This window comes from Rhamphochromis longiceps, linkage group LG20 (genome assembly GCF_057381845.1).
Source record: "Rhamphochromis longiceps isolate RC_006_pf linkage group LG20, R_longiceps_female_GT1.1, whole genome shotgun sequence".
Lineage (NCBI taxonomy): Eukaryota > Metazoa > Chordata > Actinopteri > Cichliformes > Cichlidae > Rhamphochromis > Rhamphochromis longiceps.
This window is the reverse complement of record NC_140576.1, coordinates 30,823,475-30,839,121: the sequence shown is the minus strand read 5'-3', so window position 1 is coordinate 30,839,121 and position 15,647 is coordinate 30,823,475. Positions and strand designations below refer to the sequence as shown.

The window sequence follows — 15,647 nt, the reverse complement described above, 5'->3', positions numbered from 1 at the left end:
TGTCGCCTGTTACAGCACTCTCTTCTCACTACCCCAAAATATAATGTCAGTTCATTAACTGTTCCCTGTCTCACTAACACAGGTATCAGTGTGCGCAAAGGAAAAGGACGCTATAGAGACACACACATCGTAACCTTTGCCCCACGCTACCTGCTGGACAACCGATCTACACACAAACTGGCCTTTGCTCAGAGAGAATTTGCAAGAGGAAAGGTGAAAGAAACTCTGGATAATACTTATTTTATTTTTTATTTATTTTGCACAGGTGTTTTAGAGTAGTGGCAGCTTAGAGTGATCTTTGTTTCATACTCCTCTCTATCATTCCCTGTCTACTTCTTTACTCTGACCTGCAAAGATACGATACGCAAACAGGAAAAAAAACTGTCCATATCCTGTCCCTACATAAACAAACCAAACAAACAAACCAACCAGGTTCAGCCTTGACATCCCTGTCACTCTGGACTTTTACTTTTCAGGCCCAAAGACTAAAACAGTGCTTCTTTTTGCTTTGCTGGTTGGTAACTAAGTAAATAATTAAAGATAAATAAAGTAATAAAGTGATTCCAGGGAACCAGTATTCCCATAACAACAAATATTCATGTGTGCCCTAGGGTACGGCCAACCCGGATGGTTACATCTCCACCCTGCCAGGCTCCAGCGTTGTCTTTCACTGGCCACGAAATGATTATGACCAACTGCTATGTGTGCGCTTCATGGACATCCCCAATTGCACATGGTCAGGAGGTTTTGAGGTTAACAAACCCAAGTCTTTTCATGTAAATATGAGGTGAGCTACCTACTGTATGAAGACACATTAATCTTTTAGCAAATGTCCATGTTGTCTTTCCGTGATGCCAAAGTCCCTCTAGGAGCACGTTTCCCCACTCAGCAGCCAGCTTGATGAAATTCACATGCAGTTATTTAAAGAATGTGCCATTTCTATTTATGTGTAGCGTGGCCTCTAAACAAAAAATTCAAAAGCTGGAATGATATACTACTGTGGAATTGCTATGCATATGTGTAGTCTGGATTATTTGATTTCCATGTCCCTCTCTCATCTGTGTCTGCTATGACTTGATTAGGTCAGGTCATGGCAGACAAATTCATGATAAACAGCTCCATCTGTCACTTGATGAGGGGTATCGAATGTTGCATTGAAAGCAATCTTGTTACTGGCTGTAAAAAAAATTCTCATGAATTTTGTTTCTCTAATAATCTGAGAGAATATTTTATGGATAAAATCTCTTAAATCTTGAGATCTGATTTTCACCCAGGTGTCATCCACATACCTGAGACAATGACAATGACCAGGGTAGGATAACAAAGCCCTGTTTTTCCATTCTTCCATGTACAAGTTGCCACATTGGCTGAAACTGAGGAACCCATGGTTAATTAATGGCAGGACATCTTTTAGCAGTTTTGTAGGAAGTAGTAGTTTTGTGGGGTCTAAAAGACACATTGATGGTTTGGAGGAAGTAATTACTGATGCTAACTCAGAAAGATCAATTGGAGAAAAGAGTCTAAATTAATATCAATGGTACTAAAAGTAGCTGTAGATAATATTACATCTGTGAGATGATTATGAGTAATTTTTTCTCTAATGGTTAACATTTTATTTGTGAAGAAGTTCATGAAGTCATTACTAGTTAACGTTAAAGGGATGGTTGGCTCAACAGAGCTCTGACTTTTTGTCAGCCTGGCTACAGTGCTGAAGAGAAACCTGGGGTTGTTCTTATTTTCTTCAATCAGTGAAGAATAGAAAGATGTTGTAGCTTAACGGGGGGACGCTTTTTAAAATTTAATTTTGTTTATTTATTTATTTTTATAAAGCAACACACTATTTCTCCAGGCTAAATGATGATTTTCTAAATTTGTGACACGCCATTTCCTCTCAAGCTTATGAGTCATCTGCTTTAGGCTATGTGTTTGAGAATTATACCACGGAGTCAGGTACTTCTGATTTGAGGCTCTATATTCCAGAGGAGTTACAGTATCCAGAGTCATACGTAGTGAGGATGCAAAATTACTATCCACCTCTGTTGGAGTAGTGTTCAGGTAGCTGCTCTGCTCTGTGTTGGTACAGGGCATTGAAGATGATAACAGTGGGTGGATTATATTCTTAAACTTAGTTACAGCACTTTCAGAAAGACATCTACGGGAGGAGGGATGGGGAATAGTTAGTGAATAATGAAGAGGATTTTTAATGAAAAAGTGAGTTTGGCTATGAAGAGTAGAAAAGTGGTTCGTGTAAATACCTGCACAGGTAGGAAGATGTCTCGGAAAAAAGGACAGTGGATGTTTTACTCAGATTGTTTAACACAATCTTGGAAATTGAAAGAAATGCGCTGGTATCAATTTTCAAGAACAAGGGTGGTGTGTAGAGCTGAGTGCAAGTTAGAGAGATGGTTTGCACATGGGCAACTGAGAGATGGTGGATACATAAGACAAAGAGTTTGAAGATGGAGCTGCCAGGCAGGAGGAAACCTCAGAGATGATTCACAAATGTAGTGAAGGAGGACATGAGAGGGTGATTGAGACAGAGAAGGATACTGGGGAGCAGGTGTTACAGACAGACAAACAGAAACACATTTCACAATATTTTATGTATTTATTTGATTTTATTTGTATCTTATTTTAAAAAGGGACACACTGGGGAATTGTTTCTTCCTACGGACAGAGATCACCCTCAAGGGAGCCACCTACCAGATCTCCTTTACTGACACTGACCAGCTGCCTCCTCCTTTCCGCATTGACAACACCTCTGAGGTTGGTCCTAACTGTCAGGTGCTACTGTGTTAGTCAGATAAACAACGCCTGTACTCAAAACACTGGACAACAAGTGCTTTTGTCTAACGTTCATGCACACTCTCACACATTAGGTAAACCAAGGGTTCAGTAACTTGCCCAAGGATACTTTGATGTGCTTTGTGTTAAACGACCTGCTCTACCTCCTGTAATGGATAGTATACCAGAGACAAAGGGTCTTATTATTAATTTGCAACTTGGGGGGTGTTGTTCTGAGAGGAATTCAGAATCTTTTTTTGAGATCCATAGCAGTTATGGTCTGGTTATTTGTTATTTCTTATCTTTTTGTGTCCTTCACATGCAAAAGTGTCTGGGTTGGCTTTATTATCTGTTACACGTCTTCAGTAAAAATGAAAGACAAATGGAGCATGAGGTAAATTGTTAGAATAAACTCCTTTGTTTTAATTGTTGCAGGTGCCTATTCGATTCTGGCAGCATGGTGTAGTTGACATGCAGCTGCACACTGAGGTGAAGCCAGGCGCAGTGCTAGACTACGCATGTGATGAGCCTACATTGCCCCCATGCCTCATACTCACTGTGAAGGGAGCTGGATCTTCTGAGGTCACAGCTGACATGAACTTCTTCCGAGAATACAACAAACTCTACTATGAGAACTTCATCTACATCGCAGCCACGCACACTTTCTCACAGTATGGCTGAAGGAATTAAAAAGGACATCATTTTCTTTGTTTTCCTTTTTTTTTAAGTTCAAAGGTTAATTTTGTATCTGCAGGATTGTCGAGAGACGACTTGTTGGGAAGAAGTGTTTGGTGAGCTGTGCTGAACTGGTTCTAGATGTGGACACTAAGACTCAGAGGGTCATCCTGAGGAAGAAGGTAGTATATTTGTTAGGTTATACATTGTAAAATGTAAAACAGAATGCACTGATTTACAAGTCATTTAAGATAGTAATTGATTTATTTATTAGTTATTACCTTTATTTAACCTTAAAGTCTCACTGAGATAAAATCTCTTTTTCAAGGGAGACCTGGCCAGGTTAGCAGCCATATAAACTCAAAATGTCTCAAAATGAATGCAATAGAAAAAGACAAGAGCTACAATATGACGTAGATCCACATTCCCACAACATAAGACTAATGGCCTCTCAAGAAAAACGTACAAGTCTCCTCCATCACATTGCTTGTGATAAATTTAAATCTATCAATAGATGTAGCAGCTCTACTTGGAACCCCTCCCGAATTGCTAAGCTTCTCCCCCTGGCTTTAACGAGGGCCAGCCACCCTTTGGAGAAAGCTCATCTAACATCCAAGATCTAATTCTTTCAGTCACTAGCACTTGTCTATTGGTGAGTGTAGCGACTTAGATTGACCGGTCCTTATACAACCGTGCAATGGCTTGAATCTCCAGTCATAGGTGCCCTCTTTTAAAAATGGTCACATTGCTAATATCACACTTTAAATACTACCTGGAATTGTGTTAACGCATTCATCTGTGTGCAGGCTAGCTCTCCACTACTGTGAATAAGCAGCAACCCAGCAGCAAAACTTGCCATCAACTCAAGTTTTATGCACGTGTCAGGCTGATCAGAAAACCTGTTGCCATTATCTTTTCGTGTGTGTGTGTGTGTGTGTGTGTGTGTGTGTGTGTGTGTGAGAGAGAGAGAGAGAGAGAGGAGAGAGGAGAGAGGAGAGAGGAAAAAGGAAAATTATAGAAAATTCTAATCATTCTGTTTACATGGAATATTGTGCAGGAACCAGGAAAGCGTTCCCAGCTGTGGAGGATGACTGGGACTGGCATGCTTTGTCATGAAGGTTCATCTCCACCACAGAGCAAACCAGCTCAGCCACGCCCACTGGACTCCTCTCTTGTACTGGACATCGCTGGACTTGCAGCTGTTAGTGACAACAGGTTTGTTCTCTGCAGTTTAAGAATTCTCTCTCAGGAGTAATTTTCAGTAATTTAATGACCCCAGACCGTAAGCTGAGATGAACTCTGGGTGTAAGAGGTATTTCTTTACCTCTCCCAGTTTTGAGCCACTAATGCTGAGGAGGCCAGACTCACGACGCAGCACCACCCAGACATGGTACTTCAGCTCAGGCATGCTGACCTGTGGCCTGCCTCGACTGGTAGTACAGGTAGGTGCACCACCAGCTTAGCTTATTATTGTGCTTGTGTTTTTCCTTTCATGACTTTCTTCAGTTTTACACTATTCGGTGACTGGTACTCTCCAGGTGAAAGGTGGGGTTGCGGGTCTGTATGATGGAGCAGAGGTGGTTCTGGGACCAGATTCTGGACTTCTGGAGCCTAGTCTTGAGCAGCAGTTCATCAACCAGAAGATGAGGCCGGGTTCTGGGGTTCTGTCGGTCCAGGTGCTGCCAGATGGACCCACACGTGTCTTACAGGTGAAAAACCCAAAACAGGAAAGTCTAAAGAAATGACAAAAAGCTGCTCGTAAAGAATTGTTTAGACCAGGGGTCGGCAACCTGCGGCTCTTTAGTCTTTATACTGTGTATAGAGTTTGCAGTTCGTCTTGTAATCGGAAGGTTGCCAGTTCGAGCCCCGACCTGGACAGTCTCGGTTGTTGTGTTCTTGGGCAAGACACTTCACCCGTTGCCTACTGGTAGTGGTCAGAGGGCCTGGTGGCGCCAGTGTCCGGCAGTGTCTCGCCTCTGTCAGTGCGCCCCAGGGCAGCTGCGGCTACAATGTAGCTTGCCATCACCAATGTGTGGGTGGATGACTGAATGTAGTGTAAAGCGCTTTGGGGTCCTTAGGGACTAAGTAAAGCGCTATACAAATACAGGCCATTTACCATGGTGATCTTGAAAAAATATAAAATGATATTTTATTATTTTTCGTTGCTCAAAATAAGAGTCACACTCCCGGCTTCCGCGAGTGTGACTCGGGACTTTCAACCCCAGGTAGGCCAAGTATGGAGAAATGTAAGAAAAGAAAAATATCTGAAGAAAATAGAACATTTAATGATGCCTGGGCAGATTTATTTGCATTTACTTCTGACGAGGCCTGCCAGTATGCCTAAATTCGGACTTCGGATCCACATACGTATTTGAGCAGCTATTCCCCACTACGTTAAAAACAAAAACCGCTCGCGCCTCACAGATGACAGCTTACAGTCTTGCGTAAAGATGAAAGTGACTTCATACAGCCCCGATTTGCAGACGCTGTGCGCAGAGGTTCAGGAGCAAAAGCCCCATTGTAAACATACCACGGCAGACCCAACAATGTTTGCATGAACATGCTTTTTAGCATCTCTTTATTGACCACTTTTCACACACGGTTGCTGTACACATGCAGCTGGCTTTAGCTTTCCAGCACAGAGCCCGACACATAACACAACAGCAGAGAGAGCACAGACTTTAAGGTGGCAAGGCGTCATTGCGGATGATACTCAGGTGCGTCCACCTCTTCTGCAGAGGCATTGCAGGCCACGCCCCGCCATACACATTAACCATTTTTTAGCAGCATAGTGCTTTTTTCCATCCATCTATCCATCCATTCGCTTCCGCTTATCCTTTTCAGGGTCGCGGGGGGCGCTGGAGCCTATCCCAGCGAGAGGCGGGGTACACCCTGCAGGGTTCTCAAAATTTCAAAATTCCTGGTAGCCCTTCGGGCAGGGACTCTTCAGTTTTTGGTAGCCCAAAATAAATGTAAGTAGCCCGAATAAAAAAGAGAGCAATTTTTTGATTGATGTTTTGTTTCCTTTACAATATTATACATTAAAGTATAATATTGTAAAGGAAACAAAACATTAATCAAAAAATTGTTGAAAAACAAATTACAACATTGTATAAAAATTACAATCATCAACTCAAATACTTGGTTCTAATTGAACAGAAATTTCTATGAACTTGTAAGAACTGTGTAGGACATGAATCAGTCTGTGCCAGATCCTGAATTTGAAATTTCCACTGAAGTCACGGGTAAGAGACAAGTGGAACCAAGATCTAGGCCATTTGCTTTTTGAAGTTTGCAAAGACTGCTAAATTTTGCCAGTGGTAGTTCACTCTTTGCAACATAGTACGCTGTTCTAAACAGATTTTTCAGGTTTATTTTTAGTATGTTATTTGCAATTGGTGTTTGTTCTGGGAAAGATATTGCAGACTGAGCAATAATGCATTTCTTGCATTTCTCATGGGTTCTAATGGGGGCCTTTCTTAAAATGACTGGTCCCAGTAACAAAGGCGCTTGTCGACTCAGAAATCGAGAGAAAACCAACAACACACCCGGCAGAACATTATGTTATTTACACGGGTGCACATAAGTGGTCCGCATGTGCGCATTCGCTGTCAAAATAAAAGACGCCACCAGATAAGGAGTTGCAACGCGCGTTTGCGTCCATATAAAAAGCACTGTTTTTGTCCGCTAGAGTGGGATTTTCACGGCACATTCCACACCACATCTCTGTGCGTTCATCATTTGTTTGAAGCCAGCTCACCTCCTGCAACCACTTTTCCGAGAATACGTGCTTCTTTTGTGGTTCGGACTCCTTCTGACATTTCTTTGGAGGTAGAGGAACACCAAAGTAATTGCTTAAAGGAGCTTCTTCGACATCTTTAAGAGTTTTAAACAAATGTCTGTCCTCCTCCAGAAAATCTTATGTATGCAAACACGCGTTGCAAGTTCATATCTTGTGCGCGTTTTTTTTTTTTTTTTTTGACAGCGAATGCGCACCTGCGGACCACTTATGTGCACCCCTGGTTATATAGCTCGTCATATTGCAGCCACAGAAATTCTTTTGTCCATGAAACCATAAAGCTGCTTGTGGTAAGCTTTTCTTTGGCTGTCACTTCTTCACCCTGACCTGTCTTATTTGGCTCAGCAGAACTAAAATATATATCCTGCTGCTTTTACACACGCACTCACATAAGCTCAGCGATTCTCTGCGCGATCAACCTCTCACATGTTTAAGCTGCGGGAGATTTCACTTGTCATGTTTGCATAGTAAGCTAACGATTGATAAGACGATGTCAGAGGTATTGGTGCACAAATTATCATCACTCACAGATCAGTGCTGTCGCTCTCTATACACAGTTCGCACGATTGCAAAGTGAAAGCAAAAAAACAAGCGCAAATTCAAACGCGATTTCAATATGTCACATATTGACAGTGGCTCACCGATGCCAATGACATAATTACCCAGCTACATTTCTGAAAGAATGCAAAAGCATTGACATATATTTTTCCTTCCTACAATAGCCCGACGGGCAGGGAAGAGATAGATTTTGGTAGCCCGACTGGAAAAATCGCTAGCTCCGGGACGTCGGGCTAGCGATATTGCGAGCCCTGCCCTGGACAGGTCACCAGTCTGTCACAGGGCCAACACACAGGGACAGACAACCATTCGCACTCACATTCATTCACACATTCACACCTAGTGACAATTTGGATTATCCAATCAACCTATCCCCACAAGCTTGTGGGGATAGGTTGCTTTTTTCCAATTATTTTTAAAATTCAGAGCAAGCCCAAAGGTGATATAAGAATGACAGCTCAGTTTTTGTTTGCTACATGGATAATTTAAGTTCAGCCTTTTAATTCATTTAAAAGAGACCTTCAGCTGGATGTCATTCTTTTTTGTAATTTTTTTAAGAGTTCAAAATGTGTTCATTACATGAATTAAATTTTATTTTCTTTGTAGCACTTCGTGAATTTCATAAGCAACACTTTATAGCTGTTCATACAAAGCATAAAGGTAAAAAAAACAATGTATGCAGTGTTATCTTCATTTTAGATGTGAAAAAGTATTTGCGGCTCCCAGTGTTTTCTTTTCCGTGGAAACTGGGGCCAAATGGCTCTTTGGGTCTTAAAGGTTGCTGACCCCTGGTTTAGACAAATAAAAAAACACAGCAATTACAAACAGTTTCACCTAACAGGCTCTTCAAAATAATAACTAAGAAAATGCGTTCTGACAGCTTTTGTTCATCTTAAAAGGTCATACCAATAGTTTAACCTGCTTGTTTGTTGTAGTTTATTGTTGTTTTACCTGGTTTACTAGAAACCACAACGTACCAGGGAGTTATCAATCTTTTCCTCCCTACATGGCAAACTCGCCTACCCTGTAGATTAGGTGCAGTACTCTCTTCTCAAGCAACTTGGTATGTATGCTTTTTTTTTTGAGTCTTTAACATACTGTTATAACATCATGATATTGACTTAATGAATGCTCAGTCATCCAGGCAAGAAAATTCCAAAAAGTTGATGCTGTTCATCCGGAGGTTTCGTCAATCATCCAAGTGTCTTCTTCTGTCTCAGCTGACTGCAGGTTTCCACAGCCTTATAAACAGTAAATTTGCACAATGAGTAAAACTAGCACCACTTGCGAAAGAGGAGCGGATCCAACAGAGACTTACAATGCGGCCAGAAGAGAGAAGGATGCCACACCGAAGGGGACAAGTGGGTGAAAAATATGTCTAACAGACAACTCATCCAAGCAGAGAAAAACAAAAGGGTTGAACTTTGCTGTGACACAGAAACAAATCCCTCTAGTGGAACTGATCACAGCCACAGAAACGGCAACATTGCAGACGTGGAGGACGTGTCCCCCGACACAAACAGAGTAGTATACTGTACACTGTTAAGTGCCGGGAGAATTGCCAGAATTTATATATCGGGGAAACCAAACAACCTCTGGCGAAGCAGATGGCACAACACTCAAAAGAGTTAAGTTGTCAGGCCAGGACTCTGCAGTCTATCTTCACCACAGTGGACACTCTTTCAGTGATAAGGGTGTACACATCCTGGACAGGGAGGAACGCTGGTTTGAGTGGGGAGTCAAAGAGGCCATTTACATGAAAAGGGAAAGACCATCTCTGAATCGAGGAGGGGTCCTAAGGGTACATCTGTCACCATCTTGCAGTGCTGTGATTGCAGCCATTCCCCAACTCTCTGTGAACTCTCTGTGGTACTCATGGACACTGATCATTAGTCATTGGTCAGTGACCAGTGGTTGTTCATGCGCAATAATGATCAAGAAACTGACCTCACAGCCCATTTTTCACAAGTGGTGCTTGTTTCAGTCATTATGCAAATGTACTGTTTATAAGGTTGGGGAAATCTGCAGTCAGCTGAGACTGAAGAAGTCACTTGAATGAGTGACGAAAGGTTTCTCCCACTGAAAACGAGATGTCTGGATGAACAGAATCAACTTTTTGGGATCATGTTATTGGGAGCAGGTCTTGACTCATTATCCTGCTCCTGAATATGCTATGGTCAATAGGACACCCCCCAGTAATTGTGTGAATCAGAAGCCTTGGGTACACTACCAACTCACTCATGTTTCCACCCTAGAGACTTGTCAATGTATTCCAGGGGCCAGAGCATGCAACACAAAACAAGTTAGAAACCTCTGACTAACATTCCTAAAAACACTGGTAGCGAACAACTGTGAGCAACAAAATGATGCACGACAGGCAAATCACTTCCTGTGTGAGCGTGCCTTAAGACAAAGAATTGAATGTTCTTGAATGATTTTAACCCATCTGAGCATGTGTTTTTTGTTTTTTTTTACTGAAGGTGGGATGGTAGAGTAACACATTTGATGTTGAAAAAAAATTGCAATTCCATAATACAGTTGTTTTTGCTTTCCAGTCTTTACTTCAGTCATTTATATTTGACCTGACTCCAGATGTTCCAAATCTGATATACAGTCTCTTTGGTTTTTCTTTTTTGTTCACACACTATAAATCTGGTAACTGCTTCTTTTATGATGTACCAGATATTTATCACTCTAATGATCCAAAAATACTTGTGAAAATATCTGAATTTCATATCTGTGAACCTCCTCAGTATTGATTTTGGTTTAAACTGCATTTTTTGCAGATCAGTGACTTCAATCAGAGGAGAATGATGAGGAGCTCACCTAGTACAGAACAGGATCGGGGCAAAGATGACGTGAAGAAGAGAGAGGCTGAGCAGGAGCTGGAGGTAAAATCATTTGAAATGCATTTATTATGCTGTAACAAAAATCTTTCACTTCAAGTGTTTATTTGTAGTGTATATATACTTCTCAATTTGGGGATTCAGATATTCTCACAGTTTAAAAAAGTGAATATGTTCTCCCAGCTCTTCATCTTTAAGAACGAAGACTGGAGGCTGTGCTTAAACTACTGGGGGATCACTCTCCACAGCCTCCCTTGAAAAATCTGTTCCATGGTACTGGATAGGAGCACAGCAGAGTGTGACGTACCAACAATGAGTCCCCCTTCCCTCTTCTGAGCTGTTTCTCTTTCCCTCTTTCTTTCTCCCCTTCTTTCCCCCAGTCAAGTCTGTCCCGTATTCAGCAAGTGAAAATAAAATAAACAATAAAAGGTGAATCAAATGGACCATTACGGCAAGGCTGGGATGGTCAATTTGGTAAAGTAAATCTGTTGGGCATCTTTCTTTGCCTTTAGACAATAATTCTGATGGCAAAAGAGCCAAACGGGACAGGCAAAAGAAAAAAAAAAAACAAAAAACAAAAAAAAACTGAGTATTAGCACCTCCAAATTTGAGGCCATGGCCCTTAGCTGGAATAGGGTGGAGTCCTCCACGTGAGCTGCTGCGTCATGTGAAGGAGCTTAAGTATCTCAGGGTCTTGTTCATGATTGATGGGAGAAGGGAGCAAGAGACCATGGCTACAGTGATGCTCTCTGGTCTCTCTTCCTTAGAGATAGGATGAGGAGATAGTCATTTGAGAGAGTCTTAGAGAAGAGCCCCCGTTCCTCGACATCGAAAGGAGCCAGTTGAGGTGGCTCAGTAATCTGGCAAAGATGAAATGGGTGAAATGTTCCAAGCATGTCACACCAGGAGAAAGCCCCTGGATCTGCTGGAGAAATTACATCTCTTGGCGTGTCTGGGAATCCCTCAATGTTCTCCTGGTTATGCTGGATGGGGTGGGGAGAGGGTTGTCTTGCCTTCTCTCTTCCTAGCCCTACAACTCTGCCCTGAATAAGAGAAAGATGGTGAATGTGTGGATGAATATTATCTTATTATTTTCTAGAATTTTTTACATTGTTGCACTGGTCTTGGTTAGAATAGGCTTTCTAGAAAACCTTAAAATGGTTCATCTAGGAATCATACACTTCTTCTCTGTAATTATACCCAGGTGTTGGTGAACTTGGAGGAGGGGCTAGGGCTGTCTCTGGTCAACAAGGTTCCTGAGGAGCTTGTTTTTACTACGCTGTCTGGTATAGATGTCCACTTTACTCGCACTGCTGCCAATGAAGTGTTGGAGCTGAGCATCCACAATATACAGGTGAGCTTACTGCACATTTGAAAATATTTACAGTACTTAATAAACGCATTGGAGGACCACGCAGTGTGAGGTTTATTCCAGAGCTACTTTAAACGAACTGTTTCACATGCTCAGGGTAGCTTTCCATTATCTGGACTCACTTACCCAACACTGACAGTCAGGATAAGTTTCACACAAAGCTGGCTATCAACGTTAACACAAGGTTTCACTAATCTGTTTTTTTTTTTCTCTTAGTTGTAGCCTCTGTGGTGTATGATAGTCTGGGAGGAAGCAAAAATTACCATGGCAACATACTGGTTTACAGTAGGAATTAAACCACCTTCGTAATACATAAAACCCAGCTTACATAAAACCCTAGAGTAAAACAGTTTTCCAGCTTCCTCTCTCTAGTACAGGACACCGCTCTGCAGTCAGGTCTCATGCCTCCCCTGACACCACACCCTGAACCCACTGCTCCACTTCTGCCCTGCAGCTGAGCCATAAATCACTTAAATTTGAATTCATGTTATTAAAAGATGCATAAATGACTTCAATTAAGCAACCAAGATTTTATTGAAATGTGTACTTTCAGCTTAAATGGGTGGCAGAATGATACAGTGGTTAGCATCATTGCCTCACAGTAAGAAAGTCCTGGGTTAGAGTCCAGACTAGGGCCTTTCCATGTGGAGTAAATGGGAAATGGACTGATTCTTATATACTGCTTTTCTACTCTACCTGAGCACTCAGAGGATTTTATACAACTTGCCTCATTCAGCCATTCATACAGGCACTTTTTTCTATGCTTCCGTGCTTTCTATCTAACACATACATTCATAGGCACAAGCCCCACATGACCTTGAATTCGAATAGAGCGGTTGATAATATAGATAAATGAATGCAAAAGATGCTTCATTTTACATTCATGTGGTATACATGCTGAAAGTTAAGAAGGAAAATTGTTTGATCCCCCTCTGAATTTGTAAGTTCACTTACAAACAAAAGAAAAGTCTCTAAATTTTGTGGTAGTTTAATTTTATTGGAGAGAGACAGAATATAAACCAAAAATCCAGAAAAACACTTCATATAAATAACAGTCAAGCACAGACGTGGATGCTTTGGAGTTGTTTCTCTGCTAAGGGTACAGGGTGACTTTGTTGTATTGAGCGGCCAATGTATGGGATCGTGTACGGTAAAATCTTGGATGAGAACCTCTTTCCCTCGGCCAGAGGGCTGACGATGGGTCATGATGGGTCTTCCAGCATGACGGTTATCCAAAACATACCAACAACATAACCTAACAAAGGAACAGCCAGATAACAAGCACATTAACATCATGGAGCCAGTCTCCAGACCTCAGTACTAGAGAAAATGTATGGAGGGAGCTAAAGCTTCAAGTTGCCAAACGGCACCAAGAAACCTAAAGGAATTAGTGTTTCTGTGGAGATCCCCCATCTCCACAGAAACACTAATTCCTTTAGGTTTCTTGGTGCCGTTAGATGTTTAATAAGATGTTTCTTGTAGGATTTTGACCCCCCCAGCCAAAATCCTACAAGAAACATCTTATTGCTGTGTTTGTGGTTTCTAAGTCATTTTAGCTTAGGCATCAAATACTTAATTCACTCAATGACATACAAATCAATTCGTAACTTTTTATGAAATATGTTTTTAAATCAAAATTAAGCTGCCATAAAAATGAGAGATTTCACATCTTTGTATTGTAAGTGAGCAAATTTACAAATAATTATTTAACTTGCTGTACTTGTGAGTCTGATAAGTGCATCTGGAAAGTATTCACAACATTTAACCTTTTCCAGATGTTGTCATATTATTCCAAAATGGATTTATTTATTTTTTTAATTTCACATTTTTACACACATACCTTATAATGACAAAGGGAAAAAGTTTTCTTGAAATTCTTGTAAATTAAAATCTGAAAATAAAAATATAATATGTACATAAGTATTCAGTCTGACACTGTGCTGTGAATGCTTTCCTCATGAACTTGTTTATGTAGTAAATGTTTCGCTAACTCTATAAATACTCTTTCTGTCACATTGTGGTTATCAGGTGGATAATCAGCTCTTGGGTACCACTCATCCTGTCATGCTGTGTGTGACTCCCAGTTCCAGTGAGAGCAGTGTAAGTGACAGTGGCCCAGCGATGCAAGTCAATTCAGTCAAGGTTCCTAGCAGCCTCATGCTTACTGACCTCTACAAGGTGAGTACCACACAGTGCTCCATCACAGGTGATCACTGGGGACTGTAGAAAAGTAAACTGATGAAACTGTCATAAAGTATATTTTTTAACTTAATCTTGATATTTTTTTTTAGAAAACATATAGCTTTGTTGTACCAGAATCTTGTGACTAAAGATGTAACCATGATATATACGCAGCACCTGATGGTGACAGCTCGTCGCTTCACTGTCATAATTGAGGAGAAGTTGCTGCTCAAGCTGCTCAGTTTTGTTGGATATGGACAGACAGATGCTGGTGGGTCTTTGTTTCAGCATCATTGTTAATAGTGGTAAGAGGCTCACCGCAAAACTGATCATTTTTATCCTTATCCAGAGCTGGAGAAGTTGGATGAAAACCTCCGTGACAAGCCCAACGAGGACACTGGACCTCACAAACGGTACTACTTTGAGAATTTGAAGATCAGCCTTCCTCAGGTCAAACTGAGTGTCTTCACCTCTCACAAGCTGCCTGCTGAACTCAAGGTAACCAGACACTGATCTTTTTTTATAACCAAGCTTGAAATCATTCTGATAATGCAAAGTGGCGGTGCCTTTGATAGAGAGCAACATGTCCAAAAACCAAAGCTTAATGGTAGACATAACCACTCAAAAGTTTTATTTTCTTAAAGCAGTTGCTCAGCATTTTGAGAATATTTTCTTCTTTTCCTTAATATGCTGTTTACATGTAAATACAATTTAATTAACCTAACCAAGTATAAAAATTGGAGTAGCTTGGATCTTTATAAATAATAAAGCTAAATTAATTGTTTAAAGTTGAAAACGTCTTTGTAGGGCAGATGAAATCTTAAAGGATTGATATAACAGTAGACAGGCACCAGTTCTGTGTAGCTCTCACTCGTGCTGCCAACAGCAGCAATATTTAGGTGGGAGATATCCACATGAATACTAGGACACAAGGTTTCCAACCAGAACATCGTATTCTGTCACAGGAGATCAGTGCTTTTCATTTCTTACATTAAATACTTAAATACTTATAATGTTATGTGTGATCAGCTGGTTTTCACACCATAAAGTTGTGACTTTGCCGATTATTAATTAATTTATTTTAAAGCTGTCACCATATTGGGTTTTGGAGCCTGGAGAGTACATCTGGAGCTCGATATGGAGTGCTACGTTATCAGCTAACAGTTGGTAGCTCATTTACCAAGGGGCATCTATAAACTGCTTGATGCAACACATGCACACACACACACACACACCTGTGCATATCTGCTGATTAGATAAATCTGTTAAAATAGTACCAAATGGCGCCAAAAACCCAAACGTTGTTAAAAGGTCCAGATCATTGACAGTTAGCCGAGGTGAAGTCAGACAGCTGCTAGCTAAAGCACTACACAGGTACACCTGGCAATCCAAGCAGCCAAGCCACTGACTAACCAACGTCCAAATGGGAGAT

At 41.1% G+C, this 15,647-nt stretch overlaps 1 protein-coding gene across 4 annotated transcripts in view; it reads left to right on the top strand.

Annotated features, from left to right (window-relative positions):
- The window catches only part of vps13d (vacuolar protein sorting 13 homolog D), a 74,616-nt gene that overhangs the window by 46,974 nt on the left and 11,995 nt on the right, over nucleotides 1–15,647 (top strand). For all 4 annotated transcript variants that reach the window (XM_085394963.1, XM_085394965.1, XM_085394962.1 and 1 more), the window contains 13 exons: nucleotides 83–213; nucleotides 612–787; nucleotides 2,643–2,766; nucleotides 3,220–3,455; nucleotides 3,539–3,641; nucleotides 4,517–4,674; nucleotides 4,793–4,901; nucleotides 4,998–5,168; nucleotides 10,603–10,707; nucleotides 11,867–12,016; nucleotides 14,063–14,212; nucleotides 14,390–14,486; nucleotides 14,565–14,713. In XM_085394963.1, coding sequence (XP_085251089.1) covers nucleotides 83–213; nucleotides 612–787; nucleotides 2,643–2,766; nucleotides 3,220–3,455; nucleotides 3,539–3,641; nucleotides 4,517–4,674; nucleotides 4,793–4,901; nucleotides 4,998–5,168; nucleotides 10,603–10,707; nucleotides 11,867–12,016; nucleotides 14,063–14,212; nucleotides 14,390–14,486; nucleotides 14,565–14,713 — 1,859 coding nt within the window. The remainder of the gene's footprint in view (nucleotides 1–82; nucleotides 214–611; nucleotides 788–2,642; nucleotides 2,767–3,219; nucleotides 3,456–3,538; nucleotides 3,642–4,516; nucleotides 4,675–4,792; nucleotides 4,902–4,997; nucleotides 5,169–10,602; nucleotides 10,708–11,866; nucleotides 12,017–14,062; nucleotides 14,213–14,389; nucleotides 14,487–14,564; nucleotides 14,714–15,647) is intronic.